Source organism: Balaenoptera ricei, chromosome 2, assembly GCF_028023285.1.
Source record: "Balaenoptera ricei isolate mBalRic1 chromosome 2, mBalRic1.hap2, whole genome shotgun sequence".
In the NCBI taxonomy this organism is placed as follows: domain Eukaryota; kingdom Metazoa; phylum Chordata; class Mammalia; order Artiodactyla; family Balaenopteridae; genus Balaenoptera; species Balaenoptera ricei.
This window is the reverse complement of record NC_082640.1, coordinates 32,571,039-32,597,720: the sequence shown is the minus strand read 5'-3', so window position 1 is coordinate 32,597,720 and position 26,682 is coordinate 32,571,039. Positions and strand designations below refer to the sequence as shown.

The following is a 26,682-nucleotide window of genomic DNA, read 5'->3' as shown; positions in this document are numbered from 1 at the left end:
AGAACTGATGTTTACTATTATGGGAAAAATCCTTTGACTAGGCTTCCATGGTTATGTCAATCTAAAAGCAGCAAGTTGTTCTGGGAAAAGGTGATAAACATCAACGAGCCGCCTGGTTTGCTGTGTGTGGTTCAGCAAAGATTGCCTCTCCCTGGATTCCACAGTTCAGGGTGGACACTTGCACAGGAACCCAGAGGATGAAGTTGAGGCAGCCATCGGGGTTGTCTGGGGTGGCCCTGAAGCAGGCACATGGCAGGAAAGGCCCTTAAGGGGACTCCCCCTGGAGAAGGGCAGAAGCCCTGGAGGCTGACCCAAACTCAGAATCAAAAGGTTCATGGAACAGCTGAGGGAAGCCACTGAAGACTTAGGGACCCTGGCAGATGTCCTGCTCTGAGGAAGGAAGGCTGAACATGTGACAGCCAAGAGAAGTTGTTCTACGGCACCAGAGTGGGCTGCCACCACAACCCTGTGCATGTGTCCCCAGAGAGTGGGCAGGCCCATGGACCATGGGGAGACCTTCACTTACACCAGCGACACCTGTGGTCACCACAGTCAATTAGTGTGCACATCTAATTTTCTGGTGTCCCAGTCCAGCTTGGGAAGGACGACTGACCCCTGGAATTCTTTGACATCCAGGGGAAGGGTGATCTAGAGGGAGGTACAAGAATTGTTGCTTATGGACATAAAGGCTTGAGCATCACCTGGAAAAGTAAAAGTGAAGGAGTGTGTCCCAAGTTGGTGACACAGGTCATACCAGGAACCTCCGGGGTCCCAGACCAACCCGCCCATGGGGGCATCTTTGTGTCTCCAGCTCTGGGACCAGGAAAGATAGGATGATGTCATCCTTGAATAAAAACACAGCTATCACCTATGCCATGAACATCGTGGAGAGCATGTTGCCTTTCCTGTGCATGCTCACCAAGGCGGGTAGGGTGGGGTAAGGGCGTCAATGCTGGTACCACTGCTAGACTCACAGGATGATGAGCTCAGATCAGAGCCACAGCTCTGCCCATGGTTAACTTCATGACAGAGAACATCAGATAAAGGACGCACCAAACCCTCAAGAGGTTTCTCTAACCTTGATCACTCCCAGACACAACACCCGTGAATCCCACCCCCAAGCCCCTCCCAAGGGCAGGAGACATCCTCCCAGGCTCAGCTGCCCTCCAGTCTCTCCCAAGGCTGCATCACAAAATACATCCATCTGTTCTTCTGAAACCACCCACTTCATCTCTCATTTCTTCCTCATTTTCAATTCCTACTTTTCTAATTATTCTCAGTATCTAAATGTCGCAATATAAATAAGCAATACTTATAGAGACTATTTTACTTCGGTTTCTTTTGTGCAGCTTTCCCCAACCTGATTCTCCCCAAAGGCTGCTGGGACCAGCCCAGCCTGGCTACCCCACTGCACAGCAATCTGACAACTGGCTTATCAAGACAGTGGGACAGTTGAAGATGCTGTCCTCCTTCCTCTGGGTCCCCACGGGGCTGAGTTTCTATCTCCTCTGCCCTGGCCCCAGTGAAACTCAGACGTGTCCATCTGTCCATAGGGAAAGGTGTGGAAGGACCTGCACCACAAGGCTAAAAGTATTTAACTTGGAATGTGTGTGAGGAAGAAGGATCAACAGACTTCTGGGTTACTTGACTTTCTTTGAACAAAGCACATACATCTTTTGTAACGAAGAGTTCTGGGGCTGTTAATCGCATCCCTCTGCTTTATTGCTGGATCTCACAGCCGAGGTGGGGGGGCGCTTCTTGCCACCCCACCTCCACCGGCCTGCCCCGCCGCACCCCTAGTCTGGACATTCCAGCCTGCACTACAAATGGAGAGGAGCAGGGGTCAGGAGCAGGGAACACGGTGAACTTCAGACCCACCTGAACTCTACAGGTGGGTCTGAGAGAGGGCCACAGCCAGCTGGAATAATGACCTTCTTGCCATTTTAGACAAATCAAGACAAATGTGAAAGAAGCTACCTTGTGTCATGTGGAAGTGAGTGAGGGGTGAGGGAGACACAACTTTCCTTCCCCAAACTGCGTAAGAGGGTCAACCAGTTGGCAACACCTATTACTATCCTATGGATAAAGATAGCAAACTGGAGAAAGAAGCTTCTCCTTTAAGTCATATTTAAGGAGTTTTTTTTAAAGCTCTGTTTAAGAAATCTACATAATTATCTGTGTATATATCTGTCCCCTCTCCCTTATTCTTAGGGTTTGCCACAGAGGAATAAGGGAGGGAGGGAGGGAGGCTCTCAATATTCTTAACTGCAAACAAGCCATTCAAAACCCTTTCTTGAGTTCAATCAGTTAGCTTAATATTTGGCTCCTAGATCAGTTTGATCCTGACCTGGTTTATCTTTCTCAAAGGTGACAGTGCCCTAATTTCCAGACAGAAAATACTGTTAACCCCTCTCCTTCTCTTCCCCTGCCCCCAATAAATTACTATACAGTGAATCTCTAGTCTAGTTTTTCTCAAATAGGATCTTGCCCTGAGATTGTTAAAAATGCAATTACATTCTTACTTTCAAATGATTCAGAGAAATAAAAGTGTGTGGAGAGAGAGCACGTGTGTACACAAATATGGCAAAAATATTAACAAAAGGTAAATCTTATAGGTGAAGAGTATACAACTAAGTATTCATCCTACTACTCTTGCAACTTTTCTGTGGGATTGAATTTGAAATAAAAAGTTGAGAAAATTTTTAAATAAATAAAATCGGCAGTTTTATGAACCCCATGTTGAGCCTGCTGACCCAGCATCTCTGGGGGGGCAGGGCCGAGAATCTCACCATTGCCCTGGACAATGCAGTCTCAAATGGTTAAAAGAAAATACGAGGTTAGAGAGCAAGCAACAGTTAGAAAGCCCACATCATACAGAGGGGTTCTGGACTCCCACACACATCACTAACCCACTCGAGTTCTCCACTGGGAGAAAACCTAGAACTAGCAGAGGTGCCAACCCTCTAAGCTCTCCTGACCCACCAGGAGTGGCGCTGAGGGTGGCCACAGCGGGGCCAGACACAGGACCTGCCCCCATAATGCTCTACGTATTTGGGGTGGGGCTAGGAACCTCGAGGCATCTGTGTGACAGCAGTGCTTCCAGGTCAACAAGGTGGCCTTGTTAGCAAGTGGGGGAACCTCTGGAATTCAGTCTCCAGTCTCAGCCTGTTCTTCCTTTGAGCTAAGTCACATCTGCTGATCCAGCTTCTTGCCAAACCACAAAAGGGGAGGAAAGAAGATTCCAGAGCTGACTGATTCTGTCTCTCGACAACTAGTGTAAACAGAGAGCTATTCTGTTTGATCACAATGTCAACTCATCTGTAAAAAGCACATAACAATTGTCTGAGATGTTTTGTCAACCTCTCAACAAACCTTCCTATCTCAGATGAAGAGACCAAGGCTCAGACAGTGAAGTGACAGTCACGGCCAGGGGAGGACAGAGCCAAATCTGAGCCCAGCTTTTGGCCAGTCTATTTCATGGTTTATAACCATTCACAAGAATATATGGACTGTATGGGAGAACAAAGAAGAAATCACAGGGGGTACTCCTAGAAGCAGAGATGAGATGCCTTTTAACTTCAAGAACTTCCACAGAACAAAGGTGAGGGATAACACATGTCAAAACCTCTCAAGGAGGCCTATATTTAAACTGGGGGAAGGAGCTCAAATTATAGGCATTGTGAATAATGTTGGTAAACACCTCAAAGTAAACAATTAGCAGAAAGGTAGCTGTCACACAGGTAAAAACTCCCTCAGTGCTCAAAATTAATAATAATAGTCTATGAAAAGCAGAGAAATAGTCACGTGAACCTCTACTTTTTAGCCAAAACTCGAGAGCAAACTACCAAAGCTGCTGTGGATTAAAGGTAGATAATGAAGCCAAGCTTCTCATTCCATAAAAGGCCAAACAAGAAAATCACTCACCTGAAAAATCACTGTCTAAATACAAGAAGGAATACACAATATACAAAGGTTTTGTGAGGCATCCACACAAGCACACTGCTCCTTGAAATTTAAAGAAAAAATTTATTGAAGATCTGAAAAACAATTTCTAAAAGATTGACTTTTCCAGAAAACTGTAGCTACACAATGCATTGCGTCTATCATGTTAAAACGTGCATTAGACACAAATACAAAAACCATGAAACAAGCCACCATTCTTTGACAATCTGAGCAAAGATAAAATGCCTAAGGAACAACATGGATGACTTGCAAAGGATGGGCTCTTTACTGTAAGCACCATAAAAAAAAGGGGGGAGCACAAATGGACGAGTGTGTTCAGTTATACACACGGAATTGAACCTTTGGCACTAGGAATCAGAGCATTTTGTCATATAGCATTAACACATATTATAAAAGTGCGTAGTGTCAAAGGAATAGAACCACCAGCATTCAAAAGCAGCTTTGTCAACTAAGCAATAAAACACTCTACAGTACGTCTCTCTGTTGTCCATCATTGAATACACTGGTAGCAACTTTGAAATGAAAAAAAAAAAAAAAAAAAAAAAAAAAGAAAAAAGGAGCTGTAACCCCTTTTATTTTCTGTTTAAAATCAAACAGAAAACAAACATCACTTCTGTTATACACTAACATTTCCAAAGTACATCATTTGTACAAGAGAAGGACTAAGAAACAAAAATGTGTTTACAGAGATCCAAACAAGAGTGAGTATAAGCGCCTCACACAGCTTTCCGATGGTACTCAGGAGGAGCCACTTCATAATCGCTGGCACTAAACAAAGTTGCAGAGTTCTTTGCCAGGTATCTAAAAATGAAATATTCATTACAAGCATGAAAAAGAATCATATTTTGATACTAATCTCTTCTCAATTATATACAGAAGCCACACAAAGCACTTTAAAATATACTAAAATAATCACAACCTCACAGTAAAACTATGTAATTATAACTCAGGTAAACAGGGTTATATACCAGACAACAACACAAAAAAGGATGAAAGTCCAGAGTTACTCCCCTTATTTCAAATAAGCGAAGAACAGGAGTCACCAGAATACCAACCTGAGCACTTGGACTACCTTTAAGAAACAGGTGTTGTTAGCCTAAAAGAATAACATCTAGGTGTTTTCTTTAGCTCTCTGAAATCCATCATATTAAATATAGATTCAGAAATTGACCAGTAATTCTCAAGTTTAAACTTGGAATTAACCACATAAAAATCAAAGGGACCTGAAATGTCAAGTAGTAGAGCACTTTCATTTCATAAAGAAGTGGGGGTAGAGAAAGGATGTTAATTCATCATTGGTAAAGCAAAGACTATAAAGCTGATAAGATTCCCAGGTTCACGTTGGTTTTAAAATTATTATAAAATACACGGTGCCATTTTAAGAAAATTCAAACACAGAACTATATAAAGTAGCAAAGGAAAACTCCTTCTCTCCCAAAACTATGCCCAAGAAACAACTCACTGTTAAGTATGATCCTTATTTTTCCAAATCTATTCCAAAGATTGAAAGTGTTTCTACAAACAAGAGGAATCATACCATACTCTACTGCAATTTATTTTTTTTAAACTGACACAACATGGACATCTTTCTTGATTCGTATATTTAGACCCACCTCATCTATTAATAACAGTTTAAAATTCTTCACCATTTTTTTTAATGCAATAAACATGCTTGGAAATCTTTGTGCATTCAAGTATTTCTACAGGATAAGTTCCCAGAAGCATAACTGTCTGGTCAAAGGGTAAAAGCACATTAAAAAATTTTATATGCATTGCCAAAATGCCCTCCAAAAAGCTGTAAAAACCAGGATTGCCCTTTCCTCCATTTCTCCAAAAATATAAGCCAATCGACAAGAGGTATTTTAATTATGTTAAACATATTTTAATGGCCTTTTTACTGACATTTCTGTGAATATCCAATGTCTACTTTTCACTGGTTTGTTCATCTTTTTCATATTAAGAACTCTGGTGTTAAAGATACCAGCCCTTTAACATGTATGTGTAACATATATTCCCTTCATCTTTAAGAGCTTACATTTGCACTTAACTTGTTCCATTAACAATGTATCTACTCTTGTACCAATACCACACATTGTTCTGTTTACTTTAGTTTTATAATAATATCTATATAGTGTTAATCTATCACAGAGTAATTTTCAGTACACTAGACTAATTCATGTTTTTAATTTCAAGCATTAATTTTTAGACTTACTTTAGGAAATCATGAAGATAATTCAGTAATAAAGCAAGGCTCTTCTCATCCAGAGGTGTATAGGCCAACATTGCTCCAATACGTACTATTTAAACAAAAGAATTTAGTCAAAGTTACATCCAAGGTAGCACTATAAGCATGTATTTTAATTACATGAGCAAACGCAACAATCACTGATTCCTTTAAAGTATATGATTTTAGAAACTGACTTTGGATTTTACTATATTAAATAAAAGTTCAAATTGGAATTAAATCATTATTTTTGAATGTTATTTTATGTTACCCCTTGATATAAATTAGGAAAGACAAAAACATTAAAGGCTCAAAGGAAAAAAAGGAAAATTGTTTTCTAAATGGCAGTATTACCAAATAATCTCAGTAGATGTGGCGCTCCATACACCTGGGACATGGGCGCATCTGGGTGATCTGCGAGGATTTCAGCATACTGTGGTCTCTCAAATTTGTAGAGCAGCTGAGTGCCCAACATTACATTGAAGTATTCCTTGATCCCTGCCACAACTTCATTAACAGCATACTCCCTGATAAATGAATAAAAATATTTACCTTCAAAGTAGGTCACTGAAAGGAATTGAGAGATGAAGATTAAGTCAACCAACATAAGGGTAACGAATTAAAAGGTTAAATTAATGACCCTGAGCCTCTACTGAACAGATGTTTAAAACAGAGATTTAATTAATAAGAAGGCAAGAAATCAATTCCAAAAACAGACCAGTGGTGAGCAAACTATAGCCCTCAGGCTAGGGATGGTTTTCACATCTTCGGATAGTTGTATTTTAAATGGTTATATAGGTACTTACATGTGGCTTCGATTTTACCTGCAACATTTACTTATCTGGCCCTTTAAGAAAATGTTTACCAAACTACAGTGAGGTTATCACCTCACACCAGTTAGAATGGGCATCATCAGAAAATCTACAAACAACAAATGCTGGAGAGGGTGTGGAGAAAAGGGAACCCTCTTGCACTGTTGGTGGGAATGTAAATTGATACAGCCACTATGGAGAACAGTATGGCATGGAGGTTCCTTAAAAAACTAAACTAAAAATAGAACTACCATATGATCCAGCAATCCCACTCCTGGGCATATACCCAGAGAAAACCATAATTCAAAGACACATGGACCCCAATGTTCATTGCAGCACTATTTACAATAGCCAGGTCATGGAAGCAACCTAAATGCCTCATCAACAGACAAATGGATAGAGGACATGGTACATATATACAATGGAATATTACTCAGCCATAAAAAGGAACGAAATTGGGTCATTTGTAGAGACGTGGATGGATCTAGAGACTGTCATACAGAGTGAAGTCAGTCAGAAAGAGAAAAACAAATGTTATATATTAACGCATGTATGTGGAACCTAGAAAGACGGTACAGATGAACCGGTTTGCAGGGCGGAAACAGAGACACATATGTAGAGAACAAACGTATGGATACCAAGGAGGGGGAAGTGGCAGGGGTGGGATGAATTGGGAGATTGCAATTGACATATATACACTAGTATGTATAAAATAGATAACTAGTAAGAACCTGCTGTATAAAAAATAAGATTCAAAAAAGAAAAAAAAAAAATTTGCCAGCCAAACCCCCTAAAACAATGAAATTCTATTTTACTAGTTTCTGATGTTATTTTTTTTTTAATTTATTTATTCTATTTTTTATTTTTGGCTGCGTCGTGTCTTCGTTGCTGCGTGCGGGCTTTCTCTAGTTGAGGCGAGCAGGGCCTACCCTTCGTTGTGGTGTGCGGACTTCTCATTGCGGTGGCTTCTCTTGTTGCGGAGCACAGGGCTCTAGGCGCACAGGCTTCAGTAGTTGTGGCTCATGGGCTCTAGAGCGCAGGCTCAGTAGTTGTGGTACACGGGCTTAGCTGCTCCGTGGCATGTGGGATCTTCGCAGACCAGGGATCAAACCCGTGTCCCCTGCATTGGCAGGCGTATTCTTAACCACTGCGCCACCAGGGAAGCCCGATGGTATTGTTTTAAAGTACACGTTTCAGATAATTTATTTAGAAATAATGTTTGAAGTGTCTTTGGGTATACTTCAAAGATATGTATATTCTTACTTATTATCTGTGTTTCCTCGAGATTTCTTGTAATTTGCATAATCCTCTAGAATGGAATCCACATTCTTCTTGGCAGGAAGATAAAAGAGCTATGAAAACAAAAATACACTTGAATACTAATATCCTCTTTTTCAAAGGAAAAGTATACTAGAAAAGCTTTAACACAATAAAAGATGACCTAATAGTATTACAAAATAGAAAAGGGCACTTAAAGCATGGCTAATGTGACTAACTAAAAATTTAATTTTATTTAATTTCAATAGCCAAAAGTGGCTAGTGGTTGCCATACTGGACAGCACAGCTCTGAAGACTCAATCTATTGCACACATTACACTATTACTATATATGGAATACACTTGCACATAAATTTACCTCTGTGATATTATCAAGTCATCATGTGTTGTATAGTATTACGTGCCAGACCCTGTCTGAAGCACTTACCTGAATATTCTCTTCATCCTCACATCAATACTATGAGGTTGGGACCCATTATTCCACTAAATGTAAACACTAAAACACAGAAAGGCTGGGTAACTTGCCCCAACTCAGTAAGTGGTAGAACTAAGCTAAACCTAGCAGTTTAGGTCCAGAGGCAAATCAAGAATCAAACGAAGTCCACATACTGTACAGTATATGACTGATGTCTATGAAGTTTCATAATCCTCACACAGTCCCCACTTCTCCCCTACCCCTGCTTGTGCTATTTTAGAAATTGGTTCTTTTGTCCTGTAGAGTGCCTCATTCTGGACTTTGATGACTACCCTTGTGATGTTACATACATACCTCATAATGTCCCTATCTCCTGTACACAAGTAATTAGACCTAGGATCTTGTCAGATTCACGTTCTTTTTAGAGGTCACAAATACCTTGCAGGCAGTATTGTGTGCTTCCTATTACATTCCATTAGCAGCCACATATGAGACACTATCCCATTTTCAATGATAGTAAGACAGGAAATACATGCTTGTTTTTATGGATTTTCAGAATAATGTGTTCCTGCCCTAGCAACCGCCAACAATGAGTTATCTTGACCTTTAAAAAAAATTCATTATAAACTCATGGACTTTTATATATGTACTTCGTTTTATTCCTAAGTCCTTTCTGATGATCAAATTATTCAGTCCCTGAATTAAAATACTCATCAGTCATACTTTCAATATTCAAGTCTACAACCTTTTCTTTAGAAAAAATTTTTTTACACTAGCAAGAACATATCATATAGATTACAATCTGTGTAGCTTTCAAGTTACCTGTTTTTGCCGGGTAATTAAGTCCCAGTCATCAACAAGCCATGGTTTTAGTTCTTCAGGAATCTTTACTTTAACTTCAACTCTGTTCATGAATGTTTCCTCCTAAACAGAAAAAAAGCAAGAGTATTAAACATCTGTCCTTTCTTGCTGCGTAACAGCTCCAAAAGTGTTTTCTAAAGGCTTTTCTGAAACTTTAGAGCCTCTGGGTATAAATTAATGATTTACTCAAATGGACTGCTGGAATTGTCATTTCAAAACTGATAAATGGAAAGATCATATAGCTAACTCCTGGGAAAAAAGAATCTTATCTTGATAGTCCATTCAATATCTTTTCATGTGAAAGCAAATATTCTTTAGCAAATTTCCTTTTCCTCTATAAATGACCACTCCAACTTAATGCATTTTAACTTAGTATTTTCAAATTTATTGATTTTGAATAGTCATACCTCCAAAGACTAGCCCAAACACGACTATCTTAAAGTTTAATACAGAAAATTAAATGTACTATCTTCTAATGTGTCTTCAATAACTGCCTAAAAATACTTAATTTTTAGAACATACCACTGTTTTAACCTCAGCTTCAGAAATGTAAACGACATTGGTTAAAATTTTAAAACGCTTATTTTCAAATTCATAACTTTGGAAATTATAAATATAATAAATTAGAAATAAGACATTTTATTCACTTATGTAAGAATCCTAAACTATTGTACCCACACATACATGTGGAACTGATAGGCTTTCTTGGCATTTTTTGTGGGTTTACTAAATCATCTTGGGACACACTAAACCATTTAATGTGACCTAGCTAAGTCTATTCAGTCTAATACCAAAGAAATATTTAGTGTTGTACATGAACACAGAGCTTTACAATGAACATCTGATGATGAGCTGGGGGTAAAATCTAGCAAGAACATATCTAGTGCTACAAGTGAAATAAAGATGTATACAAATATATCCTTTTTATCCAAAAAAGGGGAGTATTTTCACTTCAGTAGTTAACCATGTTATAGCAATGCTTTTGAGACACTCAAAAGTTCTATGACTTTTACTGTGTTGTAAAATGACAAGATTAAAAATTCTAACATGCTATATATTCATAAACTTAAGGAAAAACTCACATTTTCAACAGTAGGATCTACGCGGGCCCTTTTCTTGCGAGGAGGCTGAGGTGTCTCACTTGTACTGCCACCATCTCCATTTCCAGGTGCTGTAAAAATTTGGGGGCCAGGAAGGGGTATTTTTAGCTTAATAAATGAGAAACTGTTAAGGAAACTAGTTTCATGACATACCCTCTTTTGACTTTTCCATTACATTGATTTTACTTAAATCTACATTAAAGAATCATATTCCTACCAAAAATATAACTTTTATAAACAGTTCTACCAAACATCTAGTACAAAGCGACATTTAGTAATATTACCATCTTACATTTATTTTTAAAATGTTATTGTCTCAGGATCAGTCATTAAGTAACATGAAAATAATAAACGCTTACAGGCTTCTCCATGGTAGAAAGAGTATGAGTTCTCTACTACTATGTACCTAACTCTAACATTGCTGTGATTCATATTTGAGACCATCAACATAAGCTTACTCTAAAACTTCATAACTTTAAAAATTTAACAGTGAATTCAAAATGTAAATGTTATAAAAGACAAAATAATTTAAACAAAGTTAATATTCTTACTTTTCTGTTTGTTCTTTTTTGTTTTCCTGAAAGGAGGGAAGAAAAAGAAAAAAGATAAATAATTATTGCTAGTAAAACTGCCTCTGTTTAAATTCCTACCAGGTTAAGTTCATAGAGAAATACTGCCTTGTTTGCTAAGATCAGGCCGTGACCTTATTTCGTACATATTCTCATTCACTACTCAGACACTAGGACTTTTACTGATAGTTGGCTAAATCCACATACTAGAAAACCAAACCAAAACCACATCAGGAGACTTCCTTCCAGGGTTATATTATTCGTTTGTAAGTTTATAGCATGTTAAGTGATAAAAATACACCTCGTGAGAATATTATTAGTTCCACAAACACAAAAAAAAGCTCCAAAGGTTAAAACATTTTCTCCCAATTACTTTAGTACCAGCATAATTTGATTTTAGATTTGTATGTTTCAGACCAATCCATTACTCCACTCTCACTGGTCCAAATTCTTTCACTTTATTTCGTCTCTGAACTATATTCCCTCCACTACAACACCACACACACTGTTCTCCCATTCGTAGAACAAAGCTAATGTCTTGGTTATCACCTCTAATAGCAACTTAACTCATGTTCATTTATATACACACTAACAAAGAGTAAATTACTAACTTCGATTTTATACATAATTATTTCTGGAATACAAGGAAAACAGTTTACAAAGCCCATGATTATAGATTATGCCTGGAGGGACCATAACAGAACACCTGAATATTTTTACTTTTCTACAGCTTTAATACAAATGTTAACTACCTGTATTCATTTAATTTAGAGCTTGGGGTTCATCTGATGACTCAAAATTAACTTATGTTGGTTATAAACACAAAAATCTGGCCATCTGAAATTACAGGTTTTTCCCTCCTTCTCTAAGGTTAACTTCTGTAACACTAATATTTGTTGGACAGTATTTCTGAGTCAGATTAAACCATGAACTTTTACATGTCAAGAACATGGGCGGACCAAGAGAAGCCAAGAGCCCTTACACTCCTTTCTTACCCAGTCTATACCAAAGAATTAAAGAAAAAATACTGACAACTGATCTCAACTCTAAAGATCTATAAACTACACTTCAATGAATACCAGTGGTAAAGACTCCTGCTTCAACCTTCTTGCTTGTATTAATTAAACATGCAAGCTACTTTCTCCAAGTACGCAACGGATTTCATACAATAAATAAACTGCTGGTGTTGTCTGACTTCCTATTTCTAAGCCTCAGGACTAAATGTTATAATCGAAATATGAACTGTTAGAGTCAATGTATTTGAAAGAATAACTGAAGCCCAAAGTCATTCTTGAGAAAAGTCATTCCACTAAATAACAAACAACCAAAGTATGCTTGGAAGCCAAAGCACTAACAAAATTCACATATATTCACTATTAGTTTATAAAGAATAAACGCCCAACCTTAAGGACCTAGATGTCAACAAAGTAAAGGTAAATCTGGTTCTCGTATTTTCCAACCAGATGCATACATGTTTATGTATATTCAGAGAAAGCTACAGAACAATTACCAAACACTAAAAATGGTGTAAGGTATAAAACTAAACATTAAATATTAAAAATTGTATCAAAACCTCAAATCAAAATGAAAGAAAAAAAAATAAATCTCCAGGTTAAATTACTCAGTATTTTTATTTTAAAATAGATCTTCTATTCTACCAGGGCAAAGCAATACTTAAAATTACATGATGCCTTCCTAAATACTCAGATTACAATCTTATCAAAGTGTCAGGTTCCCATTAAAAGGAAGACTCCTTGAGAAAAAGAAAGACTCACCCAAAAAGGTTAAAACCCCAAACATTTCAAAATGCATCGTTACCTTCATTACTTATCACCTAATTTTTAGGTAGTAAAGTCAGACTAGTTAGGTCTAAAAGCAACAGAATATAATCTCAAGGAAAAACATACTTCTCTTAAATAAATCATATTTTACAGCACGTTACTTTTGATCCTTTGAAAAGAAGCACGTGACGGACCACTCATTAAACCTATCTGTTCTTAAAATATTCAAGTGGCAAGAAAAAATGATCTTTTAATAAAAAGTATGATTCTTTATGTTCTTTTATTAAGCTACCATTCCCACACTGGATTTCAGGTACATAAACTTATTACACCAATGTGTGTATGCATATGACTTGCACACATAGGCTTATTACCAAGATGTTCTAAATCTTAAGAGTTAACAAGGAATGGTTTTTTCTTGGGGGTTGAGAGGAGGGGGGATGATTTGAAACCTTAACATCTCACACAGTTACCATGGGTTTCAAAAGGGGAATTAAAACTAATACACATATTTAGCACTACTGAAAAGGCCAATCTGTCCCCCAAATCTCAAAATTTGTGTCCTGATAATTCAACACTATACTTGTAAAAGAAAACACATTACATGTATACATATTTAATACAACTTAAAAGAAGCACTGTAAGGGACTTCCCTGGTGGTCCAGCTGTTAAAACTTCACACTTCCACTGCAGGGGGAGTAGGTTTCATCCCTGGTTAGGGAACTAAGATCCCACATGCCGCCTGGTGCGGTAAGTAAATAAGTAAGTAAATAAATAAATAAATAATTTTTAAAAGAAGAAGGAGGGTTGTGAATGTACTTAATGTCACCCAATTGTACACTTAAAAGAGTTAAGTGGTAAATTTTCATGTTATGTATATTTTACTACATAAAGGAAATATCCCTTTACTAAATAAAGGAAAGGTGGGGGGAGAAAAACTGCTAAGGACTCAGTATGTAATTAAGGAATCAGTATGTAATTAACAGGTATTTTCAGCAACCCAACACCAAGGGGGTTCTCACTGGCATTTTTCCAATCACAACAATGTTCCAGTTTTCATTTTCAATAAATCCTAACAGAAGACAATGTGTGTCAAGTTTGAGTTTCACAAACAGCATGTAAAATTAAAACAAAGACAGAGCTTCTTACACTTCAACATTTTTCTGTTGCAGACCAGAAGTCTTCTTTCCGGGGGCAGCCCCTCTCATCTTCCCCTCTGCATACTGCTCCCTTCAAAAATAATTTCAATAATATCATCTTAAAATGAGTATTTACGTGGAAAAATAAATTAATCACTTGATTCCATTTTGAAATTTATATTCAAATTGAAGTCCTGAGCCTATACATATTGTGGTACAAAGTTTTTATTTAACAAGTTCAACAGAGAGATAATGTATTTACAAAAATCAATTCAAGAAAGGAAGAACAGTAAAAAGCCCTAAGATTCGACTCTTCTATACTTACGAAAATTAAAATAAATGTAGTAAAAAGTGACAATAGATTCTCCTATAACTGAAAATTCCATTTGTTTTGAAATTCACCAATCCCAATGTTTTTTAATCTGATCCCATTTTATCATTTCCATTTTCTTAATATTTCAGTTTTGAAATTAAAACAAAACAATTACCCGATAGACCACACAGTCTTTCAGGGTTCCTTTTCTCAATGTGCTTTCAGAGGTGAATAACAATGGGGACCGCCCCCCCTTTCTTATTCCTCCCCCACCAAGTGTACCTTCCAAACAGCCCAGGAGATAAGACCATAACAATGAGTTTGCAACTTCAGAAATTTCCAACAACATCCTGCTCTGTTTTCTACCTACCTCTAAGGACAGACTCCAGAAATGACATGTATGCTACTTCCTTTCCCCAGGAAAGGCTTTTCTGATCACTTGAAGTCAGAGTCATATCACAGCAGCTGACAGGTCCCAAGGATCATTTTAAAGGCAGGCAGCCAACATGATTTCCATTGTGGATTTCATTCCTAAAAATTAACTTACAGGCATTTCTCCTCATATTCATGTTGCAAAACAAACTTACTGATTGGCTTTTTGAAGTTCTCGTTGTTTCTGCAAATTGGTGTCCACATATTTGAGTACTCTGCTTTCTGGAACCCATTCATCCCAACTGAAAAAGAGAAAAATTAAAATATCATTCAAAACTATTTCGTTATTACTCAGACTCTGTCCTCCAATTATCTTTTTTTAGAAATACAAGAGGCAAGACTCTGGACTTCTCTGGACTAATTTCACGAACTGGCATTACAAATTCATTCTCAACTAAAGTGAAAATCTGTTCTGTAAAAAGGCAGTAAAGGGACTTCTCTGGTGGTCCAGTAGTTAAGAACCCACCTTCCAATGGAGGGGATGCAGGTTCTATCCCTGGTCAGGGAACTAAGATCCCACATGCCACAAGGCAACTAAGTCTGCACACCAGAACCACTGAGCCGTGCGCCACAACTAGAGAGCCCACATGCTGCAACTACAGAGCCCACGCACAACTAGAGAAGCCCGCATGCCACAATGAAAGAGCCCATGTGCCGCAACTAAGACCCAGTGCAGCCAAAGAATAAATAAATGAAAGATTTTTTTAAAAAGGCAATAAACATATTCTCAGAAGCAACATTCCAAATCTAAACTGCGAGTCCAAAAACAGATTATTCAATTTGTTTTTTAAAATGGCATAAAAGCATGGCATTTAACATAAGAGCCCCTAAGCAACTATCCTTACAGAATAAAGGTACCTAAAAGAACTTTAATTCCAAAAAAAAATGAAGCACAGGAATCCATAAGAAGCTGACTTCTTAAAGAGCTAAAACTAACTGGCTGGTTACCTGTGATACAGAATTACAGAACTCTCTGTGCCTTAGTTTCACCTGTAAAATGAGGATAATAGTACCTATCTCATAGGATTGTTATGAGAATTAAATAATACATATAAAACACTTGAGAGTTTGACCAAAAAAATAAACACTCAAGGTCTGTCAGAAACATATTAGGAGGTCTACAATATGGAATACCATCTAGATCAGCTCAACTAAGACTGTAAATTGAAGTGTTACAATGGTTATCACTCACTCACAAACGAATACACCAACTTTCGAGGCAAAACCATTCTTGGTGTTCTAAACATCAAAAGACAGAACCAACCACTCTCTTAAAATATCAGTTGCTAAGGCCTTCTGGCACTTAGAAAAGCTCCTTCAAAACAAGATCTTTTTTAAAAATTTTATTTTATTGATGTATAGTTGATTTACAATGTTGTGTTAATTTCTACTATACAGCAAAGTGATTCAATAATACATATATTTACATTCCTTTCATATTCTTTTCCATTATAGTTTATCATAGGACACTGAATATAGTTCCCTGTGCTATAGTAGGACCTTGTCGTTCAGAACAGGATTTCTGATGTGGCTTTTTTTCCAAAAGGGAAAACAAAGATAAGGTATTTCTTAGGGAAATGCTGAACTTTTTGTGCAAATTTTTTCCTCCTGCTGATGGAGCTCCTTTCGTGACACAAAGAGATGTATCCTCAAAGTCTTTTACTTAATAATTTCCCACCTTTGACCTCTTATGTAAAACAGCCAAAAGAAGAATAAAAAATAAAAAGCAACCCTCAACATGATCTCCTAGAGAAAACTTTAAAACATGCATTTACCTAGAGGTCAGGAGGGGGTGGTGTACTGAGGGAGCTCCTTCAGGAACAGGAAAAAGTGCTACAATATCCTCACGTGTCTTCAAAGTTTTTTCAGAGCGCCTGGGCCTCACAGCACTTCTGATACAGACAGCATAGTACAAAGTAATCTCAGTAACTAGGTGTAGAATTTAGCTTAAGCTTTAAGATTTATTTACAAATATAATACTTAAATGTCTGTGTCAACAAATTCCGATAAGGTTTTTGAAAATTTAGAAATATCTTACTATCTATTGTGCTTTTGAAAAAGTATACATTTACTGACGTTTAAGAAAATTCCAGTTTGGAGACTGGGCTTTCGTTGTATGCTTTTCTGAAAGTACAGTATCCTATAAACTGTACTCAAAATGAGGATCTTATTCTTATATCTGTTCCAATTCTCTCTAAATTAAAGGGAGCTAGCAAATTTTTATTTACCACAAAGTTCCATTTTAGAACCTTGCAAATTCCTTCCGATAGATATAAAATGCATCTAAATAAGGACCTTGATCTAAAAACCAATTCTTGAGTTTCCTTCACATGTCAGGAGTTGAAAACCCTTGCTGAACCACAGGAAAATGAAATGACATCTTCTGCTCTGAAGAACACCACTACTAGGGTAGTAACTGAAGGCCAAATATCCAGAAATTTTTACATATAGCTCAAGCATAAAAGAATTTCAGAATTTTCTAAAGGTAGCTTGTCATTAATTCCCAAAGTCACAATGATCCATGGCACTACTTACACAGCACTAAATAAAAACATAACATACTTGCTGGGTATTTGAGCAACTCCTCCTCCTTTCTGTATGGATTTAAAGGCTTCTCTAAATACTTATTAAAGATAAAAAATTTCAAAATTCTGTATATTTATCTATATACCAGAACAACTACAAAAAACACATCCTTGTTAATATTCCTCAATACGTCTACAAAGATATAAAGATCTCCAATATTTAGTGCTATTTTTTTCCTTAATTCTTTTTACAAGGAGTAATATATAAAATGAGACAAACAAAAAACCAAAAAAACTATGTACCCTATCATTTATTTGTGTTACTAGATAACATAACAAAGGAAACAAAGGTTTATTTTCAAGCAATACTATCAGAAAATGCAAGCATTTTATGTATTTCCACAATTTCTTATAAGCTACAAATGCCACTTAAAACCCAGTCTTCACACTGTACATACGTGCATGTAATTTTACAGAAAATATTATACATGAAAGAATTAAGCACAAAAGTGGTCTTCACTGCTATTAAGATGAAATCCTAAAACACTTAAAGTGTGCACGGGGATGGGGTCAGACCTATTCCATGAATTTGCTATTTGCTTTTCTTTAATTTCCTGGATAGACTTCCCATACATGATATGCGTAAATAAGATATTCTATTTCCTATAGTGAACTGAGATTCTCTTTATATCTTGATATACTCTCAACTTTACCTGATGTTAACAGAATATTGATATATAACATATTAAGTCTAATAAAAGGCTGACATACAGTTTTAAACACTTCATTTTTTTAACAGGGAAGAAAAAGCCATAAACTACACTGGGATCCAGAAGATAAACTCTCCTGGATATTAGACTCAATTTAGCATTAAACCTGACATCCCATTTAAGATCATAGACGCTTACTTCTATTAAGACCAAAGGATTAAAAGCCCATAGGGTCACTCTGAGTTACTGTATTACCAACATATCATTATTATAAATATTTTAATTATCATTAACTGGGAAAAAATCATTTGTTGAATGCGCTTTTACACATTTTACATCTCCACCTTTCTACAATCATACTGATGGAAGAAAAAGTAAGGGTCTGGTATTTCTTCTTAGCTAAAACCATTTTGTGATAAAATTTTCTAATAAATAAAACTAACTGGGTTGGTCACCTGGCTATGGGACTGTATGAAAGAAGACCAAAGTCACAGGGTCAGTAAATGTCAAGGAGAAAAGCTCCTTCCAAAGCAAGAGTATTCATCAAATCAGATGGCAGTGCTCACTTGGAGAGCCAGCTACCAGAGTATGGCTAAGGTGACACAAAGCTTTAAAATCTGCTAGAAAACAACTCCTCAAGAACTACACTTTCTGGCAGTACTATTTTTGAAGAACAAAACACCATTAGTAAAATTAAAATCCTCTCATAGTAAAAATTATAGGCTATTCAATTACAAGCACCAAAAATGAATTAAATTATCAAATGTGATATTTATGGGCCCCAAGAAGAAAGACCCATCACTGACAAAGAGCTCCAATGGCTAAACATTCTAGAATGTGTTCAATCTATAACCACTGTCCACTCCCAGCAACATCAATATCACTTCTAAAAAAGAAAAAAAAGTTTAACTCTTTGGGGTGCAAAATTAGGTTCTGTAACTAAATTTCTGTACCTCTGTTAAGTCATATGCTAAAAAGTGAACCACATGAATTCACTTTGTTAGCATTTAATTATGCTTCCGAAGTTCAAAACATGAGCTGGTTAATACTTCCAAATCAGGCAATCTTTTTCTTCCCCCCACCCCCTTTTCTAGGTAGAAAAAGCCAACTAGCTTTGAGTATAACTGCTTGAAATACCATATGTAGTCACTAAGTTTGTGTTAAGGCAAAAAACTCAAGCTGTCCTAAAATGTACCAAAACCAGAAAATAGCTGGGCTGACTAATTATTATTAGACATTATACCGGAACACAGAAATACTCCAAAGAATGTAAAATAAAATGGCTGTAGGGGACTTCCCTGGCGGTCCAGTGGTTAAGACTCCAAGCTTCCAGTGCAGGCGGCGTGGGTTTGATCCCTGGTCAGGGAACTAAGCTAAGATCCCACATGCTGCGCAGTGCAGCAAAAAAAAAAAAAAAGGCTGTATACCCTAATTTCTATTCTATTTTCATCACACTACAAATGGTTCACCTCTGCCTCAACATGTATTTACATTAAAACTGCAAGAATTAAGAAGCATATGCTTGTATCGGTCTACGACACAAAGCTACCTTGTTAATTATAACAAAACATGGCTTTTAAAGATCTAATACTCACTTTTTATTCCAACCACTGTAATGTATAAAGTATTTCACTTGTTTATCCTTTATGGCAACCTTTACACACTGAAATAAAAAAGAAAAAGTTCACTTAGAAATACTGAAGGAAATAAAAAAGACTACCTGGATAATTTTCAAGTATCCAATCTTTCGAAGACAAACTCTACACTTAAACTCTCTGGTGGCCAAAATGAACATAATAAGATGCAACTCTTTAAAAGAACATTATTTAAGCCTTCAGACTACTTAGGTATTCAGAGTTATAAAACTGCCAAAGAGTCATAAAATTTGTTGGAGTCAGTCCAACAAATCTGAAGAACCATAAGCACAAAAGGTCCCCCTAAAACCTTAAATCAATGGGCTAGATAAGCTATCCAAGAACAGCTAATGAAAACTGTATTTGTGTTTTCTCAAAGTCCAACTAGCCAAAAGCTACATTTCAAAAATAAATTCAGCTCAAGAATTAAACTCTTTTAAAAAAATTTAAAATAATTTTGAATAATTTGAATCATTAAAAAATTTCATTAGCTTACACAAGGCAATAGCTGTTCTGCTGCAGATTATCAGCAACTAGCAAGGTGACAGATGAAAAACATCTTGTGTTCTTCTTAAAAGCAGCCAAACAAATTGGATTGAATCATTAGGGGAAGTCATTAACTATGAAAAAGTGAGGACTGTCTGGATTTAAGTTTTTATCAGATGCAAATCAAGAGAACCACAATAGTTTAAGCTATTTCAATCACCATTTAAAATTGTTCACTGGAGTGTTTCTGCTGCCAGAGCAGAAAAATCTGCCAGTCCAGTAGTTTGCCAGAAATTGATACAACAAAAATAACATTCAAGGATATAAATGACAAACAGGACTTAAAATATACTATAAGCTGCAGCAGTATTAAGCCATTAAGATATACGTACACACACAAAAAGTTCTTGATCATCTCCATGAATCCAGTTTCAGCCATTTTAGAACTTTAAAAACATACATCCACTATGTATTCAAAATAAGTAAAAAGTAGTGAAAATGGTTAGTCACACTGACACTTTACAGTCTTATTTTCAGAGACATAAACTATTTACCAAGAACATACGTAGAAATTACCTTTAACTAAATATTATACTGCTCAGCATACTGTTCATTTTTTTAAAAAACTACCACTGTAAAAGAAGTTGACACATCTTAAATATTTGTGCTAAAAGTTACCAGAAACAAAATACTAAGAACACCTTTGACTTCGTAATGCATCATCCCACTTATCTTTGGCTAAATGGAAAAATCAGTTATTACCTGAGCACAACACTGATACAGAGAAAAGGGAAAGGGAACCCCCCCCCCCAATTCAAACTTTGCCAAACAATCCAACAAGTAAGTTAAATGTACTCATTTTAAATGTTAGTTTTTACCTTTAACGTAACTACTCAGTGCTCACTCAGCACATTATATTTGCAAAGTAAGTTAACTTTGCCAGTATTTTCTCACAAGTCATTAACTACAAAATGCTATTTTGCTCCCATTAATAGTCAATTTTCTATCTTTCCCCTCAAATGCTCTTTCCAACTACTGGACCTTTAGCAGCTCAGTAAGATGAATGGCAAGACAGCAATGCTTTGTAAGACCTACTAAGAAAGCAGTAAGTCACCCATAAAGAGAAGATGAGGAACTATGAATCTATGAAAATCTATGAAAAAGGTAGCTCTCACTAAAGCTACCAACCATTGAAAACTGATATTATCCAACCAGTAATTTCAGCCAACTTTTCAAGAGAAAACAAGTTTAATACCTTTGCTTCATAAAGAAGAGGCCCATGGAAGCACAGCACTCTCTCACCTGTAAAAGTAAAAAACACACACACACACAAAAAAAGTACTGGGTTAGTTGTGATTTCTCTTCATATATAAGAATATGCACATCTGGTTGTGATGGAGAGCCATCACACTTGTACCATAGTATTCCTCAAAAAAGTAGGCAAGTGGGTAAGGCAATGTATCCATCAACGCTTCAGATCAAACTTCAATACAACAAAAACACCTTAGCATCTGATGTAAACAAAAAGCAATCAGGATATCAATCTATTAAAATCATCAAATCATCTATCACCTGCTAAACAAATTAAATCTACTGTAGTTATCTACTGGCAGAATTGGTTTATTTTTCAATGTACTGATACATGTGGGATTTAAAGACACTTTAAGTTTAGGACCTTATGCTCTACCTATTCCTTCTCTGCTTCCAACCGTCTTAAACTGATTAAACTAAGAAAAACACTACATAAAAATTTCAATGTGCATCAGATACAGGTGTTTTTTTAAAAAAAGAGGTCCCACTATGTTCATGCCTTCAGTGTGTTCAATGATGTTCTGGGTGTTGGGCTGCTTCAATGGGAAAAAAAAAAAAAAAAAAAAAGAAAAAAACCCAGACAATTCTAACCTTTCGAACTTACACTCTCTGTTGAATCTACCATTAAGACTTGCAAGACTAAATAAAATGTTAGGGACTGGAATAAGATCTGAAGACACCCCTGCTCATCAGACAAATCAAGCAGGCAATTCCTGGCAGTACCTTAAAATATCATTCGATTGTATAAAAAATAGACGTCTCACATTATTTTTGGTCCACTTGGTTTCAACAGGCCCAGAGGTAACAAAAGTACCAACACAGTCAGCTCTTTCAACTCTAAAATTAAATTAAAATAGCCTACTAGCTCATTTCTGAAGAGACTACAGGGCAGTATAGGTGACACTGACATGTAACCAAAGTTTTGCACAATTTACTGGGTTTCCTATTTTAACTATCTTCATAAGCAGTAAGAAGAGTGACTGATGAGCTACTTGGGAAGGTCACAGGGAAGGGCCCATGCTGAGGAAAGCAAATGGTACCAAAGCATAGAAGAAACATGACAAATTCTGTGCAGTGGTCCACTCTGAGGAACCACTGCCTGAGGCTACTAGGCCTATGCAGAAAAAGTGGAGACTAGAAACAAGGAGACCAAACAGACTTCTCCCAACTGTCAGGGATAAGAACAGAAATAGGTATGAATCAAAAGCAGTGAGGAGGACAGCTAAGCCAAAGTAGAAACACTTTAAACTGACTTCCAGCATGGTGGGAGCATTAATGAGAAAAAGAAATGGAGGGAGGGGTTTCTGATCAATTTTGGAATAAGTTACAGTGGCTACATGACATCCAAACTGGAGCCATCTAGTAAGCAGTTGAGTACATGTCTGGATCGCAAGAGAAAGCTAGGCTGGAGCCACTGCTGAATACTGTGGACAAGAACGAGACCATGGGGATATAGATAAGATATAGGGCCTAAACAGCAGCACCAAAGATCAGACCTGTGTACCTAAATTTGACTCTCCAGGTACTCTTTAAAGGCACCCTGAAAATGGCCTCACTCCCCTCTCCCTCCTTTTGGCTGCTGCCTCCAAAGACAACTGCACTGAGACTAAGACCCTTTGACCTCCATTCTAGCTACCTGGCCCTAAATATCCTGTTGAAAAAATACACAGTAAGTTGAAGAGCATGACCCAGGATAACAAATGCCTATTTTTTTCATGGAAGTGGAAAGACTGTTAATTGGGGAAGGAGCAAACCACAGTCTCAGATATTTTTTAAAAATCTTTCTTCACTCTTAATCCTTTCTGGTATCAAACTACAAAGGTAATCTTGCCCAATGCTCTCAAATTCCAAGGGTGATGAGATTCCAATTCCCCATCCTCCCACTGGTTTGCTTACTGGGAACATTACTCAAATTCCAGCATCAGTCAGTCTCCTAACAAGCCAAGAGTCCTCCCCCTGACAATGGGCTAGTTGCCCAATAGCTTTCTTTACCTTATGCTTTAACATTTCAAGTGGAAGACCAAGTTGAGTGCAAAAACAGTCACTGTGCTTAAAAACTGCTTATAACATGTTGCACCATTATTAAATAAAAACTTTCAAATTTAAAAGAACCATTTAGAAAAAAAACTGTTTCTGATCATTCATATTTCCACCATTACAGAAGCTCAATTCTTCTGCAGTGTTTTAATATAATTCTGTGAGTTCCAACAGAATATTCGTTTTTCCTTATAAAATATTCTCTGAAAATGTCTTATAAATAATTATAATTTCTTAAAGATGGTTACAACTTTCACACAAGAGTAGAAAACATGTCTGGAAAGTGATGGTAATGGTAAGTGCAGAGACTCTTGGGTAGCTTTCAAAACCTTACAGATACACTGGTTCATACTCTTCTCTAATTCACCACTATAGCAGCACATGGATTCTCCTTCGCTGTTATCACTCTTACCATCCCTCTAGTTTAGAACTAAAGCACTTCCTCCAGAAAGCCAACCTTAACTGTCCCACACTTGGGTGATCTTCCTTTGATATCCTACAGTGGGGATTAATTTTTTGTGCCATGGACCCTTCACAGTCTGGTTAAGCCTTTGGGCCTATTCCCAGAATTTTTCTACAAACACGTAAAACAGTATTACAAAAGAAACCAACTGTATTGAAATAGCTACCAAAACATTTAAAATATCACGTTCTATGGTTTTATACGAGCTCCTTAATGGATATAAACATTTAGCCACTGATCCAATAACTACCACAACTCTGAAATAATGACGAGCATACATTACATCTCAATGTATCTCCCACCACTGTAATGCTGGGACATGAAAACATACAGCTAATACTACTGTGGTTTTTTGTTTCTTTGTTTGCTTTGCTTGTTTTGTGGGGGAGGAGTCCTAACATTCACAACTGAAAAATACTAAATTTTAGTTAGACAACAGAAACCAAAACTTTTTCCCGTCCAAGTTCACGGATCTTCTGAATTATAAACACTGACCCTAGATTAAGAATCCCTGCTCCAAAATATCTGGTTAAAAAAAAAAAAGGCAATCCATAGAAGGTAGTCACACAGCTTCTCAGCGTGAGAGAAAGCAGGTATTAAGAGTCAGTTATAGCAGAAACACGCTTGGAAACGTCTTAAACATTCCATAGTTACAATATACTTGGGTTTTGTGTAAATGACTAACGCGCATTAAAGTTTGAAAATCGCTACAACAATTTTTTGCAGACGTCTCGACATCTACGGTAACTAACACATCCATAATAATGAAAGGGAATTTTAAAGTGTTCTTGCTTGCCTCACAGAATTTTACTTCCATTTTAGTTTACTCCTAAACCTCCACTTTAATATAAATTATTAGATACGTTAATTGTGAAAATTAAAGAGCTGTCTTCCACTGGAAATCAGGTTCTACCGTCGGCCAAGACATATCGATCAAAGACAATAAAAACTCAACTTTAAAATCAGTTAATCAAATATTGCTGCAATTACTCAAACAACTGCTGTACTTAAAAGGTAACAGCAAGGCAATGGGACTTATAAGTGAAAACATAATACCGCGTTCAGGTAGCTTTTATTTATTGTTTTACAAGCAACCGCACAGCAAGAGCGCAGTCACATCCCCATAGGATCTTGGCACTCGGCTTTTCGGTAAGCAAAGAGACGCCTGCCGGCAACACAAAGCCGACCCAGACGCTCGCGCTTTTTCTCTCCAGTTCCCACCCACCTCCCTGGGGTAAGCGTCGGGGAACCGGTTCCCGCGCGGCAGCGGGCGAAGAAGGGGGCGCTGTTTCTGCCCTAAAGCGGCGTCGGCGGCCGGGAGCCGGGAACCCAGGCGCCGGCGGCCATGATGGCGCGGCCATCTTGCAGCAGCCATTTTACAACGCAGTTCTCCCGCCCCGAGACGCGAAGCCCACCGCCCCCTCCCCCCAGCCGCAGCCCGGCGGCTCCACCGAGCGCGACCACCTACGGGCTCGAGGCCGCCCCAGAGCGCCAGGCGTTGGCCGCCCACGCGGCCGGGGTGCTCCGCGCCGGCGCCCGAAACCGCCGCCGCTGCCTCCCCTCCCCCACGCCACATCACTTCCCCTAACGGCCACCATGGCGCGCCCGTCGCCTCCCTACAATAGGCTACTTTCTCCGCGCCCTCTTCCTCGGAACAAACACTGCGCTAAGGCTTTGCCACGCGGCAACGGCTCCCTCTGCCACTCTAACGCCTGCCTAACGCTTTCGCTTCACAAGGTATTTTCGCCTCATGACGCACCGAAATAACCCGCCGCAATGCGCTTTCCCCGCACAAAGCCCTGTCCGCCGCCTCCTCCGGGCGCAGCCCTTGCCACCCCCGACCCCCAAACCTCAACCACCCCGAGCCCGCCTCCCTCTCCTGCGCCGATAGATGCCTTCTCCCCAGGAACTCAAACTCACCCTCCTGGAATTTAGGCTTCGGGTCCTGCTTCGGCGCCATTTATAAGTAATTCGCCGCTGCCGCCGCCTCCTCCTTCTCCCACCACCCCCGACTACCGCCCCCTACTCTCTACCCCACCCAACTGCGCGTCAGACGCACCGTCAGCCACCGCCAACTCTACATCCTGGGCCCGATTTGCCAGCTGCCACAGACCTCACAGCATCGCGACCCGCGCAGCCGCCGCTCCAGCCAACGGCTGCTCTCCGCGCACGCGCCCCTGCGCCCGCCCCGCTCCCGGGGCACGCCGGGATTGGTAGTTCCCGGGCGCTTAAGGCGCCGCGGTGTGGGGGAGGGGCGGCGGCCTCTTCCCATCCCCCACCCCGGGACCGCCTGGGGTTTTTAAAGCCTGGATTTGATTTTGCTTGTTTGTTGGAGCGAGGGCGAGGGAAGGCAGTGCCTCACCTTAAGAATGGGAGAGGCCCAGTTGCGGAGGCCCACGGGCAGTACAGGGCCACAATGATGTGGGCTTTGAAATGGCCTGAGAGAAAAGGCTGCTTCCTGAAGCCTACTTTCAGTAGCATCTCGAGTAGTTTCCGCCTAGAAAAGTTTCACGGCCAGCAATCTGGCCAGAAGGGGGGTAGGCAGTGGAGTCTGCGTCTAGAAGTTTCGTTGTTTAGCAAGCTCACTGACAGTTTATTTGGTGGGACTGACGGCCATCTGTCGGGTCCTG

At 38.4% G+C, this 26,682-nt stretch overlaps 1 protein-coding gene across 4 annotated transcripts; it reads right to left on the bottom strand.

The window, feature by feature from the left end:
* Positions 1-4,005: 4,005 nt before the first annotated feature.
* MORF4L1 (mortality factor 4 like 1) lies at positions 4,006-26,073 on the bottom strand. Of its 4 annotated transcripts, none has more exons than XM_059912300.1 (13): positions 25,973-26,073; positions 21,497-21,543; positions 19,717-19,784; positions 16,662-16,778; positions 15,042-15,128; positions 14,152-14,232; positions 11,204-11,229; positions 10,635-10,741; positions 9,514-9,615; positions 8,263-8,351; positions 6,542-6,714; positions 6,176-6,260; positions 4,006-4,764 (listed from the first exon to the last, which is right to left on the bottom strand). In XM_059912300.1, the coding sequence occupies exons 1-13, from the start codon at positions 26,010-26,012 to the stop codon at positions 4,680-4,682; spliced, it is 1,107 nt and encodes a 368-aa protein (XP_059768283.1). In that variant the 5' UTR covers positions 26,013-26,073; the 3' UTR covers positions 4,006-4,679. The 4 variants fall into 4 exon arrangements, with proteins under 4 accessions (XP_059768283.1, XP_059768284.1, XP_059768285.1 ...); XM_059912301.1 differs by having other exon boundaries at positions 10,635-10,723; XM_059912302.1 differs by lacking the exon at positions 16,662-16,778.
* Between the last annotated feature and the right edge of the window lie 609 nt (positions 26,074-26,682).

Excerpts from the sequence above, each read along its gene's own strand:
- MORF4L1 (XM_059912300.1), bottom strand. The coding sequence starts at position 26,012 with ATGGCGCCGAAGCAGGACCCGAAGCCTAAATTCCAGGAGG. Across the intron at positions 19,785-21,496 it reads CTCTTCTTTATGAAGCAAAG|TGTGTAAAGGTTGCCATAAA; the intron begins GTATTAAACTTG and ends TTTTTATTTCAG. Across the intron at positions 9,616-10,634 it reads TAGATCCTACTGTTGAAAAT|GAGGAAACATTCATGAACAG; the intron begins GTGAGTTTTTCC and ends TTTTCTGTTTAG.